Raw genomic sequence first — 26,256 nt, 5'->3', positions numbered from 1 at the left:
AATTCAATATTTTGCTGTCTTTTATTTTGAAACCTCGTGCAGCCGGTAGGCGGAAGTAAAGGTCTATGTTTACTTGCGCGCGCGAGTGTTGATGGCAGCCTCCAGACAGTGACAGCATGCAGAACATAAACAGCGCGCTCTGTGAAATAGCCACAGAAAAACTTACAAACACCCATCTTACAACTTTGCAAACTGTGACGAAAGCTTTACGGGATGAGGAGTTCAGGTATCACAAAATGAACATAAATGTGTGCGTTTAAGTTTTAGGTAGCAGAGAATGTTTGTTGCATACATTTCTACATGGATTATTGCTTATATTATAATGATATACAAAACACCCTCTTAGTCTCTGTATCATCACTACAGCAACTTGCACATAAACCAGTTTCTGAGACATGCATTAACTGTTTACTGAGTTTATGCTGTTTTGTTTCAGGAATAGTGTTGACAGGGAGGCTCTTGGAAACCTCTATGCAGTGCTGTCAAGACTTTCTGTGGATGTTCATCATTTGACTGAGGAGATGGATTCACAGGAAGAAGAAGGATCTCTGTGCCATAAATTCACTGCAGAGTGTTTCAGAGCACACAGAAATGCCTGTGTGCAATGCACTGAAAACCAGTGCTGTCTGAGGTAGTGTACAGTGGAGTCCAAAAAGTCTGCTATACTGCTAAAACAGTAGGATCAATTAAGCATTTTTTAAATGTAATACTACATATTTCATTTAAAATTAAATCAATGGCATGACAATTTGAGTAAAAAGCCAAAATTGAACCACAATGTGATGTCTAGCTAGATAATAGTTATAATAACAATAATATATTTTATTTATAAATGCCTTTCATGACACTCAGTTATATTGTATTGTATTCGATTATATTATAAAGAAATACAAATCAAATTTCTTAGTATTTTATGTCCCCAAATTAATGACAGCAGCACTCGAGCTGCATGAACTCCACAAGTTTGTGTAATACCTGGGCTGCATCCAAAATCGCATACTTCTCTATATATAGTAGGTGAAAAACAGTATGTGAGAAAAGAACTATGTCCGAATTCACAGTACTCATAAAAGAGCAGGCAAAAAGTACCCAGATGACCTATTCCTTCCTTCTATCATTATCCCATGAGGCCACGGGAGAGGATTTATCAATGGCAGTGAAACGACGCAACTGACACATGAAAGTGACAACATGGCAAATGTAGTATGTCCAGATTACATTCATACTACACAAATTCTTACTATATAGAACATACTTTTTCAGTGATCATGAAGTAATTACTAATTCAAAATAAGTACCTACTCAAGAGAGTATGCGATTTCAGACCCAGGTTTTCCAGCATGTTTCCAGCATTCTCAAATTTTCAATGTGTTCTCAGACTTATGGACACTGTTTATAACATCATAATCGTTATTAGTATATGAATATGCCTGTGGGTTTTATGGCAAGTAGAAAAACATTTTTATCTTCACAGAGATCTAGGCTCCATCAAGCTATCTTTTGAGATTTTGGCCAAACTCCTCAAGATTTCGTCAGGAGGTTCGAATGATATTTATGATGGTGGGTTTTAAGTGTTTCAGCTCCATCTAAAGGATCTTCTCAGTGAGATGGAGGGTAACGGGTAGATAAATCAATGTACTCTCTCTCTCCTTTGGCAGCAATTCGATGTGGTATTCAGTTTCTTGGTAACATTGCTGTTGGAAACCAGCTCTGCAAAGATGACATCTGGGAGCTTGGTTTCCCGCACATCTTTTGGTGAGTTAATTTATGGTCGGATGGCCGCTGATGCATTTCTTATGATGTCAGTTAAACATGTGTTCACTGTTCGTTTAGTGTTAGCCACTGATCTACGTGCCACTTTTTTGTAATCGCTGCTCATCTCCTTCAAGGGACCTTTTGGAGCTCCCAGATGAGAAAGCTGTGTCATACACGTGTATGGTGATCCACACTTGTCTGGATGAACACAAGACAGAGCAGCTAGTTAAAGACACACCACATTTTAAATTGTCCCTGAAGATTATGGACTTGTGCAGGACGTTGCCTGATGTGGACTGGACGTAAGCTGTGTTTTGTTTTAAAAGGTTTCCATTGAATTCCAAATTTGGAACAAGGTCATCTTTCATCTAGACCTATTTTATATCCTGTTTTGGTCATAATTACTCTTCTTATAGGGTCTTTATTGCTACACAACGTTTCCTCAAGTCGTCAGAGCTTATTAAGATGATGTACACTGAAATGACCAATGAAGCAAGGTAAAAACTCTGTTATTCAAATAAATTATTGCATGAAAATGAGATGCTTATATCTAGGTCAATGCATCACAATACTGAGATTTAACTCTTGGATGATTTGAGTCAGTGTTTATTTATTTATTTACTTATTCAAACTCTTTGTTACAAATTCTAGTGAGCTGCATAACTAGACAACAGTTTAGTCAACAGGCTGTTCCATATAATAGGGAGCCTTTTAAATGACACATTTTTAAATACCTAAAAGGTAACATCTCATGCTTCATGGATAAGGCAATCCCAGAATGCATTGCGAGGAACTCAGCTATGGCAAATAGCAACTATAAAACATCAAAAGAAAAAAGTCACATTACATAATTAAAAATACACTTTTTTTAACACACTTTTGTAATTTCGGTGTACAATTATCTATTAAAAATATTCAAATTAATTGCAGGCTAATGAGGTTCCATTTTGGTTAGGATGCTGCCTTAAAAGGTAATTCCCTAAACAGACAGCAAGACAGCTTACTAGGGTCTGGAACAGAGTCAGACCACCATCACTCTTAAAGCACAGTAAAATGGGCCATAAGAAATTAATGTATCATTTTAAATAACATTCTATGTAGGGCTTGACTTTTTTGCTCACCAGCCACTGTGGCTAATGGTTTTCCATAGTTACTAGCCACTCAGCATTTTCACTGGCCAAAATTTTGACATCAATATCATGGGGATAGATATTTAATATTATCTCATAATTTGGCAGCAGGTATATTAGGCTGCTGTCACTTTAGACCTGACACACAGACCCATTATACTGGTACACGTGCATTTTCTTTCTCAACTGTTTACGTTCACTTAAAAAATATGTGAATACTTATCAAGACCAGCATTTTGACATTATTTTGTGTGTATTTTACTGTTTAGGCGCAATAAGCAGTGTAAAAGAACTAAATTTAGTTCTGAGAGGCGGCTTTATGCGCGCGCACTTTGGGTGTAAACACAAAATCTGCAGGAATAAGTAAAATTATGCGTAATATTACACCAACAATATTAATCCAGAGCAAATGAAACGAGTGAGAGGGGAGGCGGATTTGTGTGTTAACTCACTGTCGGAGAGATGAGAGAGAGAAAACACAGCTGGTATCGTGTATCTGTTCTGTGAAAAAAATGAGTATTAGATATTTAGGTATTAAAAAATGTATATTTTTGACAATACTACATTGCACTTAGTTTATTAATTCAGGTGACTTTTTAATAGACTCAAATTTTAAAATGTATATATTATATATAAAATTCAACCCGCCAGTGTGTCTAGTTGGAGTGACTGCATTATACGCCACTGCTGAAATCCACCCGCTTTTGGCGGGTGTTAATGTCAAGCCCTGATTATCTGTGTTGATATTTTGTGTATGTAATTGAATGCTAACAGGCTCACACTATTGGAGCTGATATTAGCACAGCTTAGTGTTGTTGAGGAGGAGAAGGACTGTTTACTGCCTCTGAGTGTAGCTGAGTTCCTGGCTTCCTGCTTCACTCATCACTGCAGAGCTGTTCTCACTCTGAGCTCTGAATCATCAGATGACCAGGTCGGTTTTATCTGCTATGCCCATACTGCACCTCTCCATGTTTGTAATGTATGTAATACTGAAGAGTATTGGGATCATATCAGATCACGGTCAATGTTTTGCATGTTTTTATCAGTAGATATTGGATATTTATTGTCTTGAGATTGGATAGCTTATTGTGGCAATCTCTTTTTTCATTTCATATTGGTACTGATTATTGTTTTTAGCATGTTCAATTTTTTTAGTAGTATATTATAAAGGCCACAACATGAAAATAGTTAGTAAACATAGTTTAACCCACCATTCAATTTTTTGGGATCAGTAAGATTTTTATTTTAAGAAATTACTGGTAATTATTTTATTCAGGAAGGGCATATTAAATTTATCAAAAGTGACAGTAAAGACATTTATAATGTTACCAATTTTTTTTTCCAAATAACTGCTGTTCTTTTGAACTTTCTATTCTTCTAAGAATCCTGAAAAAGAAAGTGTATCACGGTCTCCTCAAAAATATTAAGCAGAAATAAATTCAGCTTAATTTCAGGATATATATATATATATTATTTTTATTGTATTAAAATACAAAACAGTTGTTTTATATTGTAATAATATTTAAAAATATATTATTGTTTTTATTGTATTTTTTTATCAAATAAATACTGCCTAAGAGCTGTAATAAATAGCATAAGATACTTTTTTTCTAAAACATTACAAAAATCTTACTGACACCAAACTGTAGTGTACACTTTATAGAAGATATACTAAGCCTAGTATTTGTTGTGCATTTGCAGGCGGCTATGGTCGTCATCAGGCTTTCAGACATCCTTTGCGAGATCACCTCTGACTGCAAAGAGTTTATGGCCCTGCAGGATCACTCTGGCCTTCTGAGCACAACAGTCGGTAAATGCGGAGTACTGGCGTAATGCTTTTGCTTTTGTTGGAGATAAAAATCCTAATGCATTATTAATGTGAATACACAAGCCTTTGCCATAAAATGAAGATGCAAAATATTTGTTTTGGTACAACTGCATACTCAATTTAAAAGGTCTCGTTTCTTGAAACGTTGCTGTCCCTTGAAACTCTTGAAACTGTCTTGAAACTCACTATCCCTCATACTGTTCGTTTCGCAGATGATAAACTAAACTGAAAAATGTACCACACACCCCTATAAGCTTTTCCCACCTTTCACATTTAAAACACAAAGCAGCCATTCCTGTGGGGTGCTGTATGAAACCGACACCTCTGACAGTTCACAGCTCACTGAAGACAGACACAATCTACATTCTTCACACACTCTCCTGTCATCCATCCAGCTCTGATGTCACACCTTAAGCATGGGAGTTATGGCAGCATGCTTCTCTCTCTCTCTCTCTCTCTCTCTCTCTAATCTTATATGTAATGTGTAAATTCTCCTTATATCTTCTCTGTTGTTCCCAGATCTCTTGAAAGATGTCCACTTACTGGGCAAAACCAGTAAAAATGTGTTCACTGCAGCACATGATTTCTCCTTGACGAGGCCAGGGGGCGCCGACACCCACCCTGCCATCAGTTTCAAAGCTCATCTCATTCGACTCATTGGTAACCTGTGCTATGGCCACATTGTCAACCAGGACAAGGTACTGCACACAATAGTTCCTGGATGTTATTGTATATATTTGTGTATGTGTATGGTGTATATGGTGTGTGTATGTATGTATGTACGTATGAATATATATGTATGTATGTATTTTTGTGTGTATATACACTCACCGGCCACTTTATTAGGTACACCTGTCCAACTGCTCGTTAACACTTAATTTCTAAGCAGCCAATCACATGGCGGCAACTCAGTGCATTTAGGCATGTAGACATGGTCAAGACAATCTCCTGCAGTCCAAACCGAGCATCAGTATGGGGAAGAAAGGTGATTTGAGTGACTTTGAACGTGGCATGATTGTTGGTGCCAGAAGGGCTGGTCTGAGTATTTCAGAAACTGCTAATCTACTGGGATTTTCACGCACAACCATCTCTAGGGTTTACAGAGAATGGTCCGAAAAAGAAAAAACATCCAGTGAGCGGCAGTTCTGTGGGCGGAAATGCCTTGTTGATGCCAGAGGTCAGAGGAGAATGGCCAGACTGGTTCGAGCTGATAGAAGGGCAACAGTGACTGAAATAACCACTCGTTACAACCGAGGTATGCAGCAAAGCATTTGTGAAGCCACAACACGCACAACCTTGAGGCGGATGGGCTACAACAGCAGAAGACTCCACCGGGTACCACTCATCTCCACTACAAATAGGAAAAAGAGGCTACAATTTGCAAGAGCTCACCAAAATTGAACAGTTGAAGACTGGAAAAATGTTGCCTGGTCTGATGAGTCTCGATTTCTGTTGAGACATTCAGATGTTAGAGTCAGAATTTGGCGTAAACAGAATGAGAACATGGAACCATCATGCCTTGTTACCACTGTGCAGGCTGGTGGTGGTGGTGTAATGGTGTGGGGGATGTTTTCCTGGCACACTTTAGGCCCCTTAGTGCCAATTGGGCATCGTTTAAATGCCACGGCCTACCTGAGCATTGTTTCTGACCATGTCCATCCCTTTATGGCCACCATGTACCCATCCTCTGATGGCTACTTCCACCATGTCACAAAGCTCTAATCATTTCAAATTGGTTTCTTGAACATGACAATGAGTTCACTGTACTAAAATGGCCTCCACAGTCACCAGATCTCAACCCAATAGAGCATCTTTGGGATGTGGTGGAACGGGAGCTTCGTGCCCTGGATGTGCATCCCACAAATCTGCGGCAACTGTGTGATGCCATCATGTCAATATGGACCAAACTCCCTGAGGAATGCTTCCAGCACCTTGTTGAATCTATGCCACGAAAAATTGAGGCAGTTCTGAAGGCAAAAGGGGGTCCAACCCGTTACTAGCATGGGGTACCTAATAAAGTGGCCGGTGAGTGTATATATTCATTCTTAGAAAAAAAACAAAAACAAAACGGATATATAATACAATTTTTTGGGATGGGGCTCGAGACTTGTAATTTTTTGCCTGACTCCACCTTGCTTGCAATTCCTCAATAAAATAGAACTGATTGATTGGTAAGAAAAACTGAAATAGTCAATGTGATTGCCAAAGGAAGGAAGTATTTAGCAAAAATCTTGGAAATCATCTTTAAAACTTCCCCTCCTGTGATTTCTATGACTCGTTGGAATGTGTTGGCAATGAGTGTTGAAACTAACACCATAGAGCTTGCAGCCAAGTCCAGTAATGCACTGATCAACAGGCGGCACAACCCAGTCGTGGTAAACACATTAACAATACTGTGGTTTAGAGCCTTGCGCGCTGTCCATCAACCCAGGCCTGGGCTTTTTTGTTTGTGGAAGCTCCCTCCTTGAAAACTAATCAGGGGATTAACGCTGGTAGATAAAGGCTTGAGAACCAATCTGAATTTCATGCTTGTATCATCTAATTTCTTCCCCAAATCTTTGTTCCCCTTCTCCTTTTTTTCTTTTAAATGAATTCCCTTGTAATCAGCCTCCTGCCATGGAGGGATTTTCATCCTTTCAGGTCTATCCCCTTCAATCAGCACAGAGGAGACCCTAGTACCGGCCTCCCTAAATAGGGTCAAAGCACACAACTGAGAGTTCAAAGGTCAAAAAACAATAGCCAGTCTCCCCCAGCCTGCACCCTCACTTTTTGACCAAAACTTGTGAGCACCATCATTGCCTAATGCCTACTGCTCCCTTTGCTACTTTCTAATGGGTTGTTCACACAGAACGCGTCTGTCACGTTGTCACGTCTCGCACTCGAAACGATGTTCTAAAAACGTGATGCTCAAATTCAAAAAGTTGAACTTTTAATAATCGTGTCCATAGACTATATTACACTCTAGACTTGTTCTTTCAATTTACTGCCTTGCATGTCTTTACATTCTGTGTGAATGCCCCCTAAGATAGCATCGTCTTTGCAATGGAACCTCGTAAATCTGGACTTTTTGGAGCATCTTAATATGGACAGCTCAATGTAAAAAGCAGCTCCCCACATGCCACGCAAAACACACTTGAGACGAGACTCTTGATTGATTTCAACAGAGTTAACCATTATCATGTTACTAATGCTAATGGCATGCACAAATATTGGATAAAATAATGAATTTTAATTCAAAAACTGAACTATTGTTATTGGTGTGTTGTTGTATTTAATAGTGTTTGCTAAAAGGTGGCTGTACAGTTGAGTTTTGGACCAGCTTTTGCGTCACGTGAGGATAGCCAAACAAAACTAATTCTGTGGCCGAAGCGTACAGTTACATAAGTTTCCCTTCGCTTTATTGCTAGTTCTACTTTCTCAATCAAACGCCATGATAGTCATTAACAGCAGAAAATTGTCAGGGCTCTATGGCTTGTCTCCTCTTTCTTATTCATTTTTTTTTTTTTTTTTATGAACCAAGGTGGTTAAAGGGCAACCGCTGTTGCTCTTGGGTTACGATACGGACTCAGGATAATGTTCGGAGTAGTTATAAACTGCATGTGACGAAAACCAGCGCAAACCCGTATGACTGTGCCAAACCAGAGCTTAACCGCATGGACTTTCCTCCATGGAAAGTAATTGTTTTCTGACCAGTCTGGCTCACGATGCCCCTGTTAAAGACCATTTTCCTTTTCTTTTTTTTTTCTTTTGTCTCCTATAGGTAAGAGAACTGGACGGTATAGCTCTCATTCTGGACAACTGCAGCCTTGACAGCAACAACCCCTGTATCCTTGGTTGTGACTCACTTGTTTTTTATTCACTCTGTGCTTTTGCGGTGTGTTTAATGAGCGTTTTCTGGTTACAGCCGCCGCAAAAAATGCAAAGATATTGCTATATAAAGTGTGAATAGCATTGTAATGGCCCTTAAATTCCATTACTAATGGAGGTTTTACCACACTATTTGATGTTTGAATGATTGGTGTCTTGTTCAGAGTTGAAAACGCAGTTTAAATGTTATTAGAGAAAAACCAGCGCCTTGCCGAATGGTTTCAAGTCCCTCCACCTAGCAACGTCCCCTGCAGAGAGGTGGAACCAATGGGCTGACTCACGGTCATTTTGTATCCCTCACTCAACAGTTTTCTTGTGTGAAATATCTAGTCATAATAGTTTATGAAGCTAAATGTAGGTATTGCATATATGAGTAATTTTGTGGTGTTGACAGAAGTCAGTTTTATAAATGTGCAACACTTTCTGGAAAACTTGATTGAAATCCTGGGTGGAAAATCACCACTTGAATGAAATGAAGTGACATTTTGTATTTTTATAGTGTTGACCTGCATCCTGCCAACTCTGTTCCATATGAAACGGTTCATTGATAACACGACAATCTGATGTATTGCAGCTGTGTTTCCAAAGGCTCCTTGACTGATGCTGGTGCTGTTGTGTTTTAAAAAAAAGACTCTTTCATTCTCTAGCGATCACTGCCGGTCTGTATTAGAGAAAGCAGGGCACAATGCCAGCTGTTCTTTCACTAGGGGATGAGCCACTAAGCTGAGCTTGTGTCCTCCCGGATCCTGCTTCCTGACTGCTTCAGGAAGTGGTCATTCTTGCTTAATGTTTAGCGTTGTTGCTGGACTTGGTGATGGTTTCACTTCTGGTATGGCCATAATATATATAAATGGTCAAGTAAGTTTACCGTAAAATTCACTTGGACCTATGCTTATATTTTGTAGGTCTCAGGACCCATATTTTGGTGGTATCACTGTTGTATTGGAAAAGAACAAATATGATACTGATATATCATGCATCTCTTTCCCTTTGACATTAATTCGGGAGTGATGTGCTATTACTATTCTATGTGATCAGATTTGCATCCCGGTGGCTATAAAACTGGTGAAGAATCTTTTAGGATTATGTTGAAGTTGGGACCTGAGCCATATCTAGAGACCAGAAAATCATGGAGGGTTGGGCTTTTTTGGCTTGGGCCAGTATGAAAGCAAAAAGAACACCCCGACAACCTCATAGCAACATATTAAAACTATTAAAAAACACCTTAAAGAGCAGCATCATGCCGACAGCCCCCTTACAGAGAGAGTTTGCACGGGAGCGTACCACTTACATTTTCATCCAAAAATATAAAATCTAGTTTTTGTTCTTGATTAAACGTTTGATATAATAACTTTCCTTAATTTTCCTGCCAGTCATAAGCCAGTGGGCCGTGTTTGCCATTCGGAACATCCTGGAACACAACCTAGAGAATCAGAAGCTCATACAAAGCCTTCGGAGACAAGGTGTGGCAGATGACACAATGCTCAAGGACATGGGCCTCAGAGTGGAAGAAAGGGATGGCAATCTACTCCTCCGGCCCCTAAAGAAGGACCCCTAGTTGATTAAGTGGAGCTGGGAGAATGCTATCCCGGGACGCCCATCCCCACTCCCCTTAACTATGCTATATTACACTCTGGAGATGGCTTAAAACGCCCACACTTGGGTCATTAAATATCCAATCAGTAGTTGGGAGCATAAGGGGGTGGTCTGGGCTTTGTGTTCTCCACACAAGAGGAAATCAATCAGAGGAGCTTATCTGAGAGAACTCATGCTGATGTCTGTGATGCTTTTAGTGGTCTTTGATTCCAACCCCCCCAAAGTGGGATTCAAATCCTATGAACAAGGAGAACCGTGTCTTCCTGGCTTTTCAGCCACTAAAGAGACTCTGGTGACCAACAGGGAGTAGAGGTTAATCCCTAATTCACTGAATTTTATAGAGACCAGGCCGCCTCTTGATCTGTACACATAAAGTTCGCCTCTGAATAGCCGTGAGACTCGGATCCTTCTTTTTGAAAGCTCTCAAGTTTTTGTGCTTAAATCGGGTTTGTTTACAAAGCCATCCTATTTTACCAATTCCACTTTTGTCCGAACAAGCTTCACGTGTAGTTTGGATGGACATTACGATATGGTAGGATTGTCTATTTAACACTTTAATTTAGTGCAATTATTGTAGTAAAATAAAAATGACGCAATTACCTGTGTGTACATTCCGTAATATGGTCATTCCACCCTCATGTTTATGGGAGTCTGCAGTCAGTGCAACCTCAGCTCCTACTACAAGCAACATGCCTCGACAAACCACGCTATTTGAGCGCATGCAGCGCAGAGAAGTGTTCAAAAACAGCTAGATCAGTTTTGGGAGACAAAATTGCAACATTTATTTTAACAGTATCCATTCATGTTGCAAAATATTATTGCAATTTAAAATAACTATAATGTATTTGAATATATTTAAACATGTAATTTATTCCTGTGACCATACTCAAAAAACATGTTTTTTATTAATATCAATGTTGAAAAGAGTTGTGCTGCTTAATATAAAAAAAAAAAAATGTAATTGTCTAGGCTATGTAAAAATGTTTACTGTACAAAACAGATTTTCATTTCTATATTCATTTAAAAAATGCAGTATTCATTTAAAAATGTTTACCATAAACTTAAATTATTAACAAGTGGATATATTGGATATACTATTGAATACACTCACCGGCCACTTTATTAGGTACACCTGTTCAAGTACTATTTACCGCAAATATCTAATCAGCCAATCACAGGGCAGCAACTTGATGCATTTAGGCATGTAGACACGGTCAAAACAATTTGCTGAAGTTCAAACTGAGCCTCAGAATTGGGAAGAAAGTTAATTTAAGTGATTTTGAACATGGCGTGATTGTTGGTACCAGACGGACTGGTCAGAGAATTTCAGAAACTGCTGATCTCCTGGGGTTTTCACACACAACCATCTCTAGGGTTTACAGAGAATGGTCTGAAAAAGAGAAAGTATCCAGTAAGCAGCAGTTTTCCAGGTGAAAATGCCTTGTTGAAGTCAGAGGAGAATGGCCAGACCGGTTCGAGCTGATAGAAAGGCAACAGTCACTCAAATAACCACTTGTTACAACCAAGGTATGCAGAAAAGCATCTCTGAACGCACAACACGTCGAACTTTGAAGCAGATAGGCTACAGCAGCAGGGCTACACACGGGCGCCACTCCTGTCAACTAAGAACAGGAAACTGAGGCTACAATTCGCACGGGCTCACCAAAATTGGACAATAGAAGATTGTAAAAACGTTGCCTGGTCTGATGAGAACATTTTCTGCTGCGACATTCATGAAAGCATGGCTCCATTTTTGCCTTGTTTCAACAGTTCAGGCATCTGGTGTTGGTGTAATGGTGTGAGGGATATTTTCTTGGCACTCTTTTGCCCCCTTAGTAACAATTGAGCATTGTTTAAATGCCACAGCCTACCTGTGTATTGTTGCTGACCATGTCCTTCCATTTATGACCACATTGTACCCATCCTCTGTGATATGGCACATTATCCTGCTGAAAGTAGCCATCAAAGCTCAAATTTCAAATAATTTCCAACTGGTTTCTTGATCATGACAATGCGTTCACTGTACTCAAATGGCCTCCACAGTCACCAGATCTCAATCCAATAGAGCACCTTTGGGATGTGGTGGAACGGGAAATTGGCATCATGGATTTGCAGCCGACAAATCTACAGCAACTGCGTGCTGCTATCATGTCAATATGGACCAAATTCTCTGAGGAATGTTTCCAGGACCTAGTTGAATCTATGCCATGAAGAATTAAGGCAGATCTGAAGGCAAAATCGGGTCCAATCCGGTACTAGCAAGGCGTACCTAATAAAGTGGCCGGTGAGTGTATGTATACACTATTGCATACTTTACACAGGAAAAAAGCTGCTTTTATATTTTAGGAAGAGGGTCCTTAGATTCTTATTTATTGTGATGTATGTTTATTGTCTAGCCAAATCTACATGGGACACCAGTGCTCAGTTATTTCTCTCTTGGTCCATCCCACACCAGTCTTTTTTTTTTTTTTGCTCTTGTAGCTATCTAGTTCTCGTCCCAAGTGAATCAGACCAGAAGTATTAGCTTGCAGAATCATATCTCGCCCCATCCTGTCCTGGAATGAGCTGAGTGGTCCACACACACACACCCCTGTAGCTTTAATACCCCTCAATGGAGGCCTCTACTCTCCCCACAACACCCTGTTTTTTCTGCCTCATATTTTTTAATGACAAAATGTTTGTGCGAAACAATCGGGTTGACTTTTCTCTCAATCCGGGGTATAGTGTTGGGAGCTTACGCGGTTCCGGTACCCAGCAGTTCAGACAGCTAACAAAACAGGTCCTATTTACTTCTGCTCCGGTGGCTGCCTGCAATGCTTTTCACACACAGGAAAAAGACCAGAGGGGCAGAGAGCATACGGCGGGTGAATGAATGAGCCAGGTCGGATGCCTATTCAAACCCAGGCGGGAGCAGCTCTGTGTTGCTCCGAGATCAGCGTTTCGCAGTATCTACACCACACGACTGCGAGCTACTCCGTGCATCTGGGAAGAAACTTTAAGCAGGGTCCAGCGAGTCCATCAAAAAAGAGGTTGACATGCGTTTAGCAACATTTTGCTTTTTAATAACCATGAATTTAAATTAACACAGTTGAATGTGTTTGATCCAAACTGTTTGATTCATTTATTAATCTATTGATTTTACTGTACATCTCTTCCAAAAAAAAAAAAAAAAAGTATAAATACAACCAGGCTACAAAAAGATGAGATGGTTTCATATCAAACTTGAGAAGGCAATTATGGGGAGCTCAGGAAAAATAAAAATCATAATAATAATAAAAAAAAACACTTTACATAATTAAATCAGAACAAAAAAATGTAGATCTCCAATTAAACATTAAAAATATGACAAGGAAAATAGTATTAATAATTACTCTGAATATACCTGACATAAAGTGCCATATTCTCTACATAAAAAAATATATTTTAACAAATTTGCCAGCCATATAACTCGTATAAACAATTTAGATAAAAAAAAATGTTGCTACTCAAAATATTTCCAGTGACCTTTTAACCATTTTCAGATCCATAGCTGTATGGTCCATTGGCTCAGGCGGAATATAACTAGACCTTGTGCACGCCGGACCAGTGATGTGGAATCCCATGTCTCTAGCATTCGTGGGAATGGTCGGTCACTCAAATGGTGGTGGGTCACATCGCAGTTCTATGAAGTATCCGAAAGCTCTCTCTCTTATGTTCCCACACATGGTTAGACACGCACAAATTTGAAGACAAAACAATGCAGCATACATAGCCAAGTCTTGATATGACTAAGGAAGCTTCTCTCCGCATAAAAAAAATCAATATCGATCAACTGCAAAAGAAATGCAGGGTTAAAGAAGCTCTTTTTACATAAGCAATGTCCTGTATTGTTTCGGGTTGGATTTCGGAAGCAACAGATCAGTAGCAATGATATTAGAAGTTCAAAACTCTGTATACCATTATGAGACAACTACAGTATGAACATTTTCAGTCTTTTTCTCCAAACAGAAGGAAAAAAGGAATTTTTTCAGTGTTCAAACAGATACAGTACAGTGTGACCGAACGTTTTAAGCTTTCCAGCGTTTCCAGAGTTGCAGCAAGTCTTTCCTCTTGAGCTCCCATAGGGATTCAACTGGTGGGACATTTTACACGTCTTTTACAAGTTGTCTTGTAATAAGCTTTCTTTAATAAAAAAAAAAAAAGGTCACTTTTGTGGGCAGTTTAGACTGTCCGATTTTGAGTCTATATCAAGTCAGGACAGGCCTCAGGTGACCTTCCTGAAGTCTGTGAGCATCTGAGAACTACGAAAGCCTTGCACTGCATTTGTCCACATGTTTGAATGAAATCCCAAAACAGTCGGTCTGAAGTCAGTGCATTTTCCTCTAAAGTTCCAGGATCTTCATTACTCATCCTCATCTTCCTCGGCAGTGGCCTTTCTCGCATAAAGACTGCCTGATGTGCAAAACGAAGCCGTGTATGTTCGACACTTCCATCTTTCTTTCAAACACTTCCCGTTTCTCTCCATAGGCTTCTTTCCTTTCTTTCTTGTCTTTTCAACTCTTCTGCTCGCTCATTTACAGGTGAACACCTCCGTCTTTTCGCTGCAGGTGTTGCACTTGACGAAGCAGCACCACTGGAACTTGCAGTTGCATTGCCAAACGCGTGTGTACTGATGGGTGTTGTGGCCTCGGCCGCAGCACATCAGGTTGCAGCCGTCTGTGTGAGGGGACGTGTGGTTACACAGGCGCCCTCTCGTTCCCGTGCTCCCCGTCGCAGTGTCTTCCTCGCAATAATTGGGTGAACGCTCCAAGTAAACCAAGTCTGTGTCAGTGGGCTTTATGTACCCACGGGACTGCTTGAGGCGCAAGAAGGAGGGTTGGCGAAAACGCGTGGCTCTCACAGCCTCCACCTCAACCGCAGTGGTATAACGCTCCTTAAGTACGTAGCCGATCTCTCTGAACTTCGGCAAAGTCGTCCAGCAGGTTTTTGTGGTGCATGAGCCGGAGACGCCATGACACTTACATTCCAGCTTCATCCTTTCCTCTAGAACCTGCAGCAGTAGAAAAAAAACCCTGTTACTGTTACCTGGCATATGAAGCACAAACCTTCGTTTATCTTTTGAATTCTAAATGAGAGGTAATGTAAATTAAATGTTATTTTATTAATTTTATATTAACTTTACTATATATATATATATATATATATATATATATATATATATATATTGGGTAAATCTATATATATATATATTTTTTTTTTGGGGGGGGGGTAAATCTGTATTTTATTTGCTGCTAAAACTCACATAGTCTTTTACAATAGGCATGACTTCATCAGAGGCCTCTGAATCTGTGGTGCGAGTGAATTTGTGCAGCTGACGGGTAAGGGAAATTCTTGACATTTTATTTTGACTGTTTTCAGCAATTTGAACCAAAAGCCATTATTCAATACGTCCTGAGCAATGTCTCAATGTGCGATGCCAGATATATGTCGAAACTGAGAGGAAAAAATATGTTTTAGCCAAATCATACCCTGTAATTTTCTCTACCTTCCGAAAGGCCACATCAAAGAACGAGAGAAATGTCCATAATTCTCAAGTCCCCATTTATGTATATGGTTACATTTGAGTTAAAAGCAGAACTATTTGGCTGTTTGATGTGTTACTGATATGTTCAACAGACAGACGTACGTGATCGTTGACATTTACCCGTTTAGTTCAATGTTAATATTCCCCTTCAGTGAGAGGAATTTGAGATTCAGTAGTAATGTTCCTATGTTTTTTTCCCACTAACTCTTTAATCCCTCTTTCTAAAAGCAGTGTATCACTATTCATGGTTAAATGAAGTAAATCACATGAAAACATGACAATTCTTTAATTTAAATATACAGGGGTTGGACAATGAAACTTTAACACCTGGTTTTAGACAACAATAATTTGTTATTATGGTGTAGGGCATCCTTTTGTGGCCTATACAGCATCAATTCGTCTTGGGAATGAAAGACACAGGTCCTGCCGAGTGGGATTTTGAGCCATTCCTCTTCCAGAACAGTGTCCAGGTCACTATGTGTTGCTGGTGGAGGAAAATAATTTCTGACTTGCTCCTCCAAACTACTCCAAAGTGGCTCAGAAATATTAAGATCTGGTGACTGTGCAGGCCATGGGAGATTCAGCTTCACTTTCATGTTCATAAAACCACTGTCACAAGTTTAGCTGTGTGTTTTGGTGCATTATCATGCTGATACATGGCACACCTTTCAGGGAACAATGTTCCCTCCATTAGGTGCACATGGTCTTACAGAATGGTTCGGTAGTCCTTGGCAGTGACGCACCCATCAAGCACAGTAGGGCATGCCATGATATTTCAGCCCAAACCATGACTAATCTACCCCCGTGCTTCACTCTGGGCAGAAACAGTCCGGGTGCTACGCCTCTTTGGGGTTTCTACACACAACTCCCACAAATGTGGGAAAGACAGTAAAGGTGAACTCATCAGTGAACAATACATGTTTCACATTGTCCACAGCCCAAGATTTGTGCTGTTGGCACAAATGAAACTGATATTTGGCATTGGCACAAGTGCCCAGAGGTTTGGCTATAGCAGCCCGACCATGAATATTGACTCTGTGGAGCTCCTGACAAACAGTTTTGGTGGAAACAGGAAAGTCGAGGTACGCATTTAATTCTGCAGTGAGTTGGGCAGTTGTGGTTTTATATTTTTTGGATACAATCCGGGTTAGTACCAGGACATCCCTTTCAGACAGCTTCCTCTTGCGTCAACAGTTACTCCTGTTGGATGTGGTCCGTCCTACATGGTGGTTTGCCGACGTTACCCTGGACACCATATAGCACTCGATACACCACAAAGACTTGCTGTCCTGGTCACAGATGAGCCAGCAAGACACACACCAACAATTTGTCCTCTTTCGAACTCTCTCTTATTATGTTGTGTGGATTGCAATATTTTATGTGCAGCTGTGCCATTGCTCTGCTAATTCAACATTCACACTCTGCTCTTACTGATGGAGTGTAAAATCAGTGAAGATTGGCCACCAGGCCGTGCATTGTGTGTCAGTTTCATTGTCCAACCCCTGTGTATTTACATATAGTTTATACAACTTGCTTTCTTTCATACCTTTCTTCCTGCTTCGTTGTTGTGCAGGTTCATTAGTCTCCTTGCATTTTTTTTAATCTCTCTGGCATCCACGAAGCGTCTGGAGAACTCCACTCCATATTTCAAGTCTGCCGAACAGCCTCCCCATTTCCAGCCCTCCTCCTGGTCGTGATAGCCCTGCTTTTCTCTGTCACAGCCGCAGTGGCTCAGGTTGCCCTGACTACATGCTGCTGTCACAGAGTGGGCAACACCTGCTGCTGTGATGGCGTAGGTAAATGCGGCCTCCTTGCTACCTAGGAAGAAAAGAGTAGAACCTCTGAGATGATTTGACACCACTGACATCCCAAAGTTCATGCTAGTGAGTTTCTTATTGTTTGAGTGCATCTTTGCAGACACAACACACCTGACTGTAATTTTTATCCCTAAGAAATGATTAACTGGTTCTTGTTTGTTTGATCAGTGATGAAGCTAAACTCTGCAGGGAGGTTAATCTCCAGGAGCAGGATTGAGCACGCCTGATCTCAAGAATGATGTAAGGAGACTAAACTGACCCCTGCTGGTCGGCCTTTATGAAAAGACCACTCAGGTTAGTAGGAATAGACTGACCACCACAAAGATCTCTATACTGTTGTTTGTTTGTATGGAGACCATTTTTACATTGATAAACGGCCGAATTTAAGAGTTTTAATTATAAATAAAATGTTGCATTGGTTTTTCCCCATATGGAAGAGTTGGGGTGATTGTTCAAATGGATTTCTGAACTGTTTAGGTCTGTAGCTTATGACTTCACATAGATCTTTGCATTTATATTTACCTTTCTTAAAACACATAAGTTGCTTATGTTTTAGTGTAACAAAAAGGCTGCATTTTTTAATCATTCCCTTTGCATTGTAGATAGTTGCAAAATGTTTATTTTACATTTGAGGTTAAGAATGCTTGTATGCAACATTTGCAAATGTAATTTAAAATGTATTATATCCAGACTTTTCATTTTACTCTACTGAAACATCAAAACAAAACTAGGAATCATAGTTTTTTTTTTTTTTTTTTTTACTGTACTTGTACCCCTCTCTCTCTCTATTTATGTAGTTGCTCTTTTTTCCCTAAACACTTCTTGGTCATCATACATGGATGTCCATTTATTTTGGTCATTCCGTTTGCATTGTACATGGGCGTTATATTGCAAAGAGCTGAAGTATGGTCATTACGCTTATAATTATAGTCATGACCTTATTGCCAGACTTCAGATGAAGACTAATCATCAAGTCTGCCAAAAATACCGCAATATTATAGTATTCACCGATTTAGATTTACAGTATGCGTGAGAAATAAATATGAAATTGCTGTTGTTCTTTTAAGGATAATATCCCTCATCAAGATATGCTGGCATTGAATCTTGTAAAAAAGCAGTGATTGCCCTCTCCATTTTACAAAATGGAAAGAGACCATTAGCGTTGTGGTTCTTCTCAAAGCTAAAGCTGACATCCTATAACTTGACTGAGCACAGGATTTTCCTTTATCCAGCCAAGAGCCTGAATCTGAATGTTACAAAGACATTGGATAATTTGACAAGTACCGGTAATGCGTGCCTGGACCTACTGATGAATTTTAACTACCATTATTGTAATGGATTTTGTGGGAAAACTCAAATTGTATTTCAGTGAAGTCCACAATGGCTATTAAATAACCAACAGTTTATGCTAAATTGCTCATTCGTACATTCGATTTTGAGAGATACGAAATTCAATGAAAAAGAATTTTGAAACATATAATTTTCTGTAGGTACAGTGCACCCTGCTTCTTAAATGTTAAAGTCCCCCTGTGGTAAAAATCAAGCTTTTAATGTTGTTTAATGTGGTTTATATGTCTATGTGGTGTTTTTAATATGCCTTATGAATTTGTACATGGTTTGTTTTAAAGTGCCCCTATTATGCTATTTTAAAGTTTCCTAATGTTGTTTTGGAGTCTCCTACAACAGGTTTACATGCATCAAAGGAAAAAAAAAAAACGGTTTCATTTTCTCATAATATACATTTGCACATCACCACATTTTCAATGATTCTCAAACGACTCGTCAGATGAATCAATCTCTCTAAATCCCTCCTTTCCGCGAGCTATTCTGCTCTGATAGACCAGACAGCTCAGTCTGTTCTGATTGGTCTACCGCGTACAAAAACGCCCATTGCCATAACAACGTCAGCTCTGCTTATACTGAGGCTTCCTATACACCACAAACTAAACACAGTAATTTATCATATCAATCTGAGCGCAAGTCCGTTGATGAAACACTGGAAGAACTATTCATTCAACCCGAACCTCCATCACAAGGATGACTCGAGCAGGATGTTTCTCAGTGATACACTACTCAGTTTGAGGTACATTATGAGATGTTGCAACTGTAATTCCTCACCATCAGCATTAACAAGTGCATGTCCATCAACAAACCGATTATTTTACTTGTACTTATTTATTTACCGAGTATTATTCTAATTTATTGCGGTGAACATGTGGAAACTATCAATAACAGTGCATATATTAGCCGACTAAGCTGAGCTCTAGCGTGAATAACTGATGTAACATAAACGGCGGTAAAACAAATCTTACTCCATGCTAAATCTGTCCTCAAAGTAGTGAGAATGACAGACAATCTGCATTAGTAGACACAGTTTTAGGTAATAGTGGCCCACAGCTGATTAGCAGAAGTATTTTAGTAAGACAGTGATAACATGAGTTAGCCAGTTAGCAGGAGACCTACACAATATCAAACTCAAAACTAAGTATTTTGAACACCATCTTTCAAGAGCAAGCGGTTTGCGAATGAACTCAGTCGTCATTAAAATAAAGGAACAGCAAAAGTTTAGGATTATACTGCTGTGATATCGTGGTAAAGATGAATTTTAACCACTGATACTTCACATGCTCATCCTTGGGCAGTGAAAGAAAACTGGCTTTACCTTCACATCGTAGAGCACAGCATCTTCTCGACATGATGCTGTCCAGTATCCACAGGAATCAGCTGCAGTGCCTAAGGTTCAAGTTTTCCCTGGTGTCTGCGCGCGCAATAAGTGGAAACTAACGCTTCGTTTATGACTCGTTTGAAAAACTATTCATTTCATGACTCCAGAGTCGACTCTTACTTTTGAAAGACAATAACTTTATGTACCGTGCACTTTCAGATTTAAAACTTTGCAGGATGTTTTCATTCAATTAGAGCTATGTTACACACTACATGAAAGGTCATTTTCAAAAATCCATAATAGGGGCACTTTAAGTCAACACCATTGCTGAGTATTTTCTCCTTAAAACTGCAGTGAACCAAAGACAGTCTCAAAAACGTGGTTTGATATCGCTGGTGTTTCTGATGTCACAAACTACCTTGTAACCAATCACGTCAATGTGTGATCGTCAACGAGTGGATCTCTGAGCTGGTGTGAGTGAGTGGAGGCGGGGCTAATTTGCATACTCATAGAACAGCGTATACTAAATGAGACAAGGGTGTAGAGTTACATTCAAGCTATTTTAAGGCGTGAGTATAATTTTTTCAAGGAAAAAAACTTTTAAATATGTCATTTTGGTGATCAAAGATGAGTTTTAAGGGATAAAATTATTGACTACAGGGGGACTTTAAATATTTTAGTTAATTCGGTTATGCTTTGAGCTGCCAGTAAAAGTCATGTTTAAATCAGTTTTACACTCGAAATCAGTGCAGAAAATGTGTAAATAGTCTGCAGATTCCATACAGGTCTCCATAATTGCATATGAAAAACTCTTTTAAACTCAACTTTCCTGCAAGAGTTATCCAATAAAATGACTTTTCTTTAGGTCTCACAAAAGCAATTTGGACAAAAGAACAAAAAAAGCTTCATAGGACCCACAAACGCACAGTGTAGAGCTCACCACAACAGTCAGAGACACATACATTTCCTTGAACAAAAGAAATAAGATTATGTTGAGTAGAGCCAACCAACCCCCAAAAGAGTGATTGTTACCAGGACCATTGGATTAAACACAGCCCCACACCGCACTCTGACCGGAACAAAACATGTCTGACTGATAGGCAATTTATATGGGGGTGCAATATTAAAAAAACATTACTGTATGTTCTCCTAGTTGAGGTTCTCGCAAAGCCACTGGTGCCATTTGTGTGTGTGTAACGAATGTTTTGTTGAAAGAGATTTTTTTAAAACTAATGTATCAACTTTAACCTCGTTTTGTCTCACTTGATTTTGCAGGGCCACACTCTCATGGAAACAAGTCAGAGCCAAATCAACACGCACACACAAGCATAACACCAAAGCACAGCTCACGGGGCTGCACCTACTGACCTACTCTCAGCTCTTGCCCAAAGACGGTCCTCTCGCCAAGGGCAGAGCAGTTCCACCGTCCGTAGCGAAACTGGTACTGGCACTCGTTGATGCCCAGCTGAGCGCCCTCTCCAATGACAATGATGGCATCTGGGCGGCTCTGGCAGATGGCACGCTGTCGGGGGGCCAGGCCGGGAATCTTGTTGCAGATGATGTTCGCACCCAAAGCCACGACCGAAGACAAAGCCCTTTGGAGACCAGACACATTGATGTCAGCATCTGATGTAAACCAGGTATTCAAGAAATGGACAGTTCACCCAAAAATGAAAGTTCTGTCATCATTTACTCACTTCATGTCGTTCCAAACTGTATGACTTTCTTCTGTGGAACACAAAAGAAGATATTTTGGAAAATATATCAGGGCTTTTTTTTGTCCTTACATTTAAATCAATGGGTTCCAAATGCTGTTTTAAGCCCTGTTGACTTTCATTTAATGAACGAAAACAGTCTTTAAAATATCTTTTGTTTTTTGTCTCAGGGAAGAGAATACGACATGTGGGTGAGTTAATGATGACAGACTTTTCATGTTTGAGTGAACTATCCATTCATCATTTCATTTTCTCAGTTAGTGGACTGCACAAACCTATTGTTTATTGTTTTAGAAGATATATTTTCAGGGTTTGTATAGACCCTTCAAATACCCAAACCCTTCTCATGATTTAACTGCACTTTGCCAGGCAATTTCCTCACAGACGTTTCCATATTTTTCAGTATGCCACAGGCAACATTTGAAAGATTTGCCTTTAATATAATGAAAGAATTTAAGAGCATCTCATTTAAAACAGAACAACAAACAAATCAAAGTTCATGAATCACAGCTTTTATGAGCAAGCGTGGAACTGGACTTGATTTAAATGAGACGGGGGTCCCAAATAATGTCTAAAAAGTTACAGGCCAACTGTATGCAACTTTACAGACAAAGACCATATACAACAATGCGATCACAGGATATACTGCCCAATTAAAGTGAAACTACACACATAACGTGGATTACACTTGTAAATCAAGCCATTATGTTCTGCTGTTATTCAACAAAGATCAACACAAAGTTAGTCAATTGACTAATATTTTACACAGATGAACACAATCCTCAAATATATTGGCCTATTTTAATGGATTAAACTGTTCCTGCCACTGTGGAAGATGCTAGGACCAATGATGACGAAATGAAGTCCTATTTTAGAGCAGACCCAAATGTTCTCGTAACAAGAATATTATTTAATAACATCTGAATACAGAGAAACTTCATTCCCTTCAGTCATTTTTAATGGCATGCAGCATATCTCTTTTATCAAAAGCATTTTTATTTTACACGTTGTGACATTTATTATTTTTTAAGTTACGTTACATAGGTCTGGTCTGAGGAAAATCCATGAAAAACAAATATTTTAGGCTCTAAATAGTCAATAGGCCACCAAATTAAATGAAGAAAGTTAACAGGGAATATAATACGAATTGTAACTCTTTAAATAATAATGACCACTTCTGAAACTGTGACCGGGATCTATTTAAAGTACACTTATGAACCACACATACGGTTTGAAATGTGTGGCTCAGTAATTTCTCCACGGGCTGAACTTTAGTGCAAATAAAAGGTTCAGTCTTTTCCAGCGAGACACACATCTCACCCTGTTTTTTTTTTTCCAAATGCGGTTTTCCAATTACAAGCATTTGAGATCAGAACATGATGTTGTAATGAGTAAAACATTGTCCTTGAGCTCTCACAGCAAATGAATGAACGGTAATCTCATCAATTCTGAGTGAATTAACTGGTTTACTGGCACATGACTAGTATAGCCTATATATCTGAGTGGTATAATGATTGGTATAGCTGTAAAACAATGTATAATCTTTATTCTAATTTAATCTGCTAATTTGAGTAATTAATTGCTGCCAGAACTTAACTGTAAAATCTGTTTAATCTTAAATATAGCCTATACAGATAAACAGCATAATAATGCAGAAGGTAAACCAGAAGGCACATCCTGAATTAAAGTTCATAGCCTATGTATCGGCAGGGCACAATGTTACACAAACACAAAACACCATCAGTGTAACACACATGACAAATGCAATAAACAACTACTCATCCATAATGTGCATAACTGATAACAAAAATAATAAACAACTGCTTGAAAGATGATAAAATTTGTAGGAATGTTGTTTAACTTTTTACTGTAAATTATGCTTAGCCATGCTTTTCATTAAAAAACATGTAAATTTGCCTAGAAAATTGGTATAAAGCAGTACAATTGCATTGCCTATAGGTTCACCCTAATCAAGATCCCAGAAAATGGTTTCTGATACACTGTATGTTTAAATAAATAATAGGCTATAACTCCAATATAACGATCCAATCAGCAGCATTGTTCTTCAAGCACACTTTCCTTTGAACTATCAGTGACTCATAAAACACATGCACATGCTCAGTCTCTTCATGTAACACAGCAGGTGCACTAAATAATGCCAATTCCAACACATGTGGAAATCATGATTTGTTTGCCCTCTTGCAATTCATATGACCGTCTAATTTTGCAATGCAATAACGACAGACATCTTTAACTTCGCTTTAATTGTCCCCAGCTGTTGACTGCGTTCCCACAGGATCTTAAAGGTGAGAATAAAAAAAAATCAGTTGTTCAAACCTACAGGTAGCTGCCGCTGGTGAGGATGAGGAAGATCTGGGGGTAGTAGACCGACAGCAATGCACCGCAGGATGAGATGCTGCGCATGGTGACATTGAAGAGAGCGCGTGGAGAAAGCGAACTTCTGAAGTTTTGTCGTGACGTTACGCTGCTGCTGCTGCTGCTCGGCGCGCCGCGGTCCGTGCGTGAGCTGCGGGCGCGGAGACACGATCCGTCATCTCCTGCGTGATAGGGGCTAATTCAGACTGAGTGTGCTCCCCGCCGCGGGCTGACGGCTGATTTTAGGGATTTCGGGTCTTGTGTCGGTGCTTTGCCATTGGCAGGGGGGGAAGGGGCGACACTCCAGTCCGCCCACCTTTACGGGCACGGTTGAGTGACATCTCCGCCTTTTGGTGATATATTGCGCTTAATTTCGAAGAAATCGATGAGACATGCGTGGAATCTGATTTGAAACCATTTCTTTTAATAAAAATAATAAAATTCACTCGGGCTAGACCTTGTTTAAATCTTGCAAGAAAGTGAAAACTCAGGGTTTATAAAGTGTTTCTCTTTGGCAGACAACAATTCCATTCAGTAAATGGTGCATGCAGCTTCTCTCATCGCTGTAGTTGGCAGGCATGGGTCAGTGACTTAGATGCTATGGGTGCGAGTTTGAGGGAGTTCGAGAAGGTCTGATCCTAATTAAGACTTGTAGCTTCCCAACTTGAAGCCAACAATCAACAACGAATAAAGTGCGTTTGGCTGAGGTGGTAACCATAGCAACAGAAGGTCGCTCGAGCGCTTTCCGTAGGATTCCAGTCGGACGGTATATCGACAAACAAAGTATAAGTATGTGATTATTTATCGCTTTTTAACACCGTTAGCTGCTTATCACATTACGTTTTTGATGATAAGTTGTTAATACATTGCTAGGGACGCCAAACAGTTCTGTTGCGTAGACGGATCTTATGCTGACAAGAAATTACATTAAAGGGTTAGTTAACCCAAAAATGTATTCTGTCAGTAAATACTCACCCTCATGATGTTCCAACCCCGTAAGACTTTCGTTCATCTTCCGAACACAAATTAAGATATTTTTTATTAAATCTGAGAGCTGTCTCACTCCTCCATAGGCTTCTATTGTAATTGAAACTTGCCTGACCAGAAAGTTTGTAAAAACATCGTTAAAATAGTCCAAGTGTCTACAGTTGCTCAACCTTAAGTTTATGAAGCGACGAGAATACTTTCTGTGCGCATAAAAAGCAAAAATAACGACTTTATTCAACTATTCATTTTCTTCTGTGTGGGGCTCTAGGTGAGTTCACCTACACAGTGCGCTTCTGGGTTGTACGTCAGAACGTAGGCTCACTATTACCCCTTTTCCACCAGCAAGAACCGGGTGCTAGTTCAGAGCCAGAGCTATTGCCAGTTCCGAGTTGGTTCGACTGACGAGCTTTCTAAGAACCGGTTTGCCTTTTTTCCAGAGAGCCACCACAGAGCCAGATCCTACATCACTGCATACATCTCATGTTGCCCAGCAACACTAGCGTGGCAGCGCCAAACACAAACACATCAGGCTTGTTCGAGATGCATCAGCTTCTCGCAGACCGATCGCCGCATGACATCAAAGCACTGCGAAAGCGATCCAAAAGCACAAGGAGTCTTTTGCTCTCCAAACACTCCCGCAGCTCCGATCAGCCGCGCCGCTCTGATGCATCTCGAACAACCCATCAACAATGGCGGTTACTAGTATTGATGCTCATGGCTTTGCGAACATACATCGGCATCCAAACATGGCGAATCCAACGCATTCGTGCAGCTCGCCGTAACTTGCATAGACGGAGATTACAATCGAGCTACTATTAGCTTGATTAGCTGCTATTTAAAAAAATGGCGGTCACTAGTGTCTGTTCGTCTTGTTGGTCACGGTAACCCCGCCCCCAGCCCCTGACGCAAGCGGTTCTTACTTCTAGGCCAGCAATGTTTTGGTGTTACTTAAGAACC

General features: G+C 39.8%; 2 protein-coding genes across 2 annotated transcripts; one reads left to right on the top strand and one right to left on the bottom strand.

Annotated features, from left to right (window-relative positions):
- Positions 1 to 53: 53 nt before the first annotated feature.
- atxn10 (ataxin 10) lies at positions 54 to 10,775 on the top strand. The gene is made up of 11 exons (XM_056237316.1): positions 54 to 226; positions 437 to 631; positions 1,475 to 1,560; positions 1,659 to 1,755; positions 1,890 to 2,057; positions 2,172 to 2,252; positions 3,660 to 3,816; positions 4,587 to 4,695; positions 5,233 to 5,411; positions 8,474 to 8,537; positions 9,954 to 10,775. Exons 1-11 carry the CDS (start codon positions 117 to 119, stop codon positions 10,136 to 10,138), a joined length of 1,431 nt encoding a protein of 476 aa, XP_056093291.1. The 5' UTR covers positions 54 to 116; the 3' UTR covers positions 10,139 to 10,775.
- Positions 10,776 to 13,281: 2,506 nt separating this feature from the next.
- Positions 13,282 to 24,672, bottom strand: wnt7ba (wingless-type MMTV integration site family, member 7Ba). Its single transcript, XM_056237326.1, has 4 exons — positions 24,278 to 24,672; positions 21,590 to 21,816; positions 17,286 to 17,557; positions 13,282 to 15,205 (listed from the first exon to the last, which is right to left on the bottom strand). Exons 1-4 carry the CDS (start codon positions 24,358 to 24,360, stop codon positions 14,726 to 14,728), a joined length of 1,062 nt encoding a protein of 353 aa, XP_056093301.1. The 5' UTR covers positions 24,361 to 24,672; the 3' UTR covers positions 13,282 to 14,725.
- Between the last annotated feature and the right edge of the window lie 1,584 nt (positions 24,673 to 26,256).

This window comes from Rhinichthys klamathensis, unplaced genomic scaffold (genome assembly GCF_029890125.1).
Source record: "Rhinichthys klamathensis goyatoka isolate OS25496 unplaced genomic scaffold, OSU_Roscu_1.1 h1tg000485l_1, whole genome shotgun sequence".
In the NCBI taxonomy this organism is placed as follows: Eukaryota; Metazoa; Chordata; class Actinopteri; order Cypriniformes; family Leuciscidae; genus Rhinichthys; species Rhinichthys klamathensis.
Note: the sequence above shows the minus strand (reverse complement) of the source record. Positions and strands in the feature narration are given on the sequence as shown.

Excerpts from the sequence above, each read along its gene's own strand:
- wnt7ba (XM_056237326.1), bottom strand. The coding sequence starts at position 24,360 with ATGCGCAGCATCTCATCCTGCGGTGCATTGCTGTCGGTCTACTACCCC. Across the intron at positions 17,558-21,589 it reads TGGGCAAGAGCTGAGAGTAG|GTAGCAAGGAGGCCGCATTT; the intron begins GTCAGTAGGTGC and ends TTTTCTTCCTAG. Across the intron at positions 15,206-17,285 it reads ACAACGAAGCAGGAAGAAAG|GTTCTAGAGGAAAGGATGAA; the intron begins GTATGAAAGAAA and ends CTACTGCTGCAG.
- atxn10 (XM_056237316.1), top strand. The coding sequence starts at position 117 with ATGCAGAACATAAACAGCGCGCTCTGTGAAATAGCCACAGAAAAACTT. Across the intron at positions 632-1,474 it reads GAAAACCAGTGCTGTCTGAG|AGATCTAGGCTCCATCAAGC; the intron begins GTAGTGTACAGT and ends TTATCTTCACAG. Across the intron at positions 4,696-5,232 it reads CCTTCTGAGCACAACAGTCG|ATCTCTTGAAAGATGTCCAC; the intron begins GTAAATGCGGAG and ends TGTTGTTCCCAG.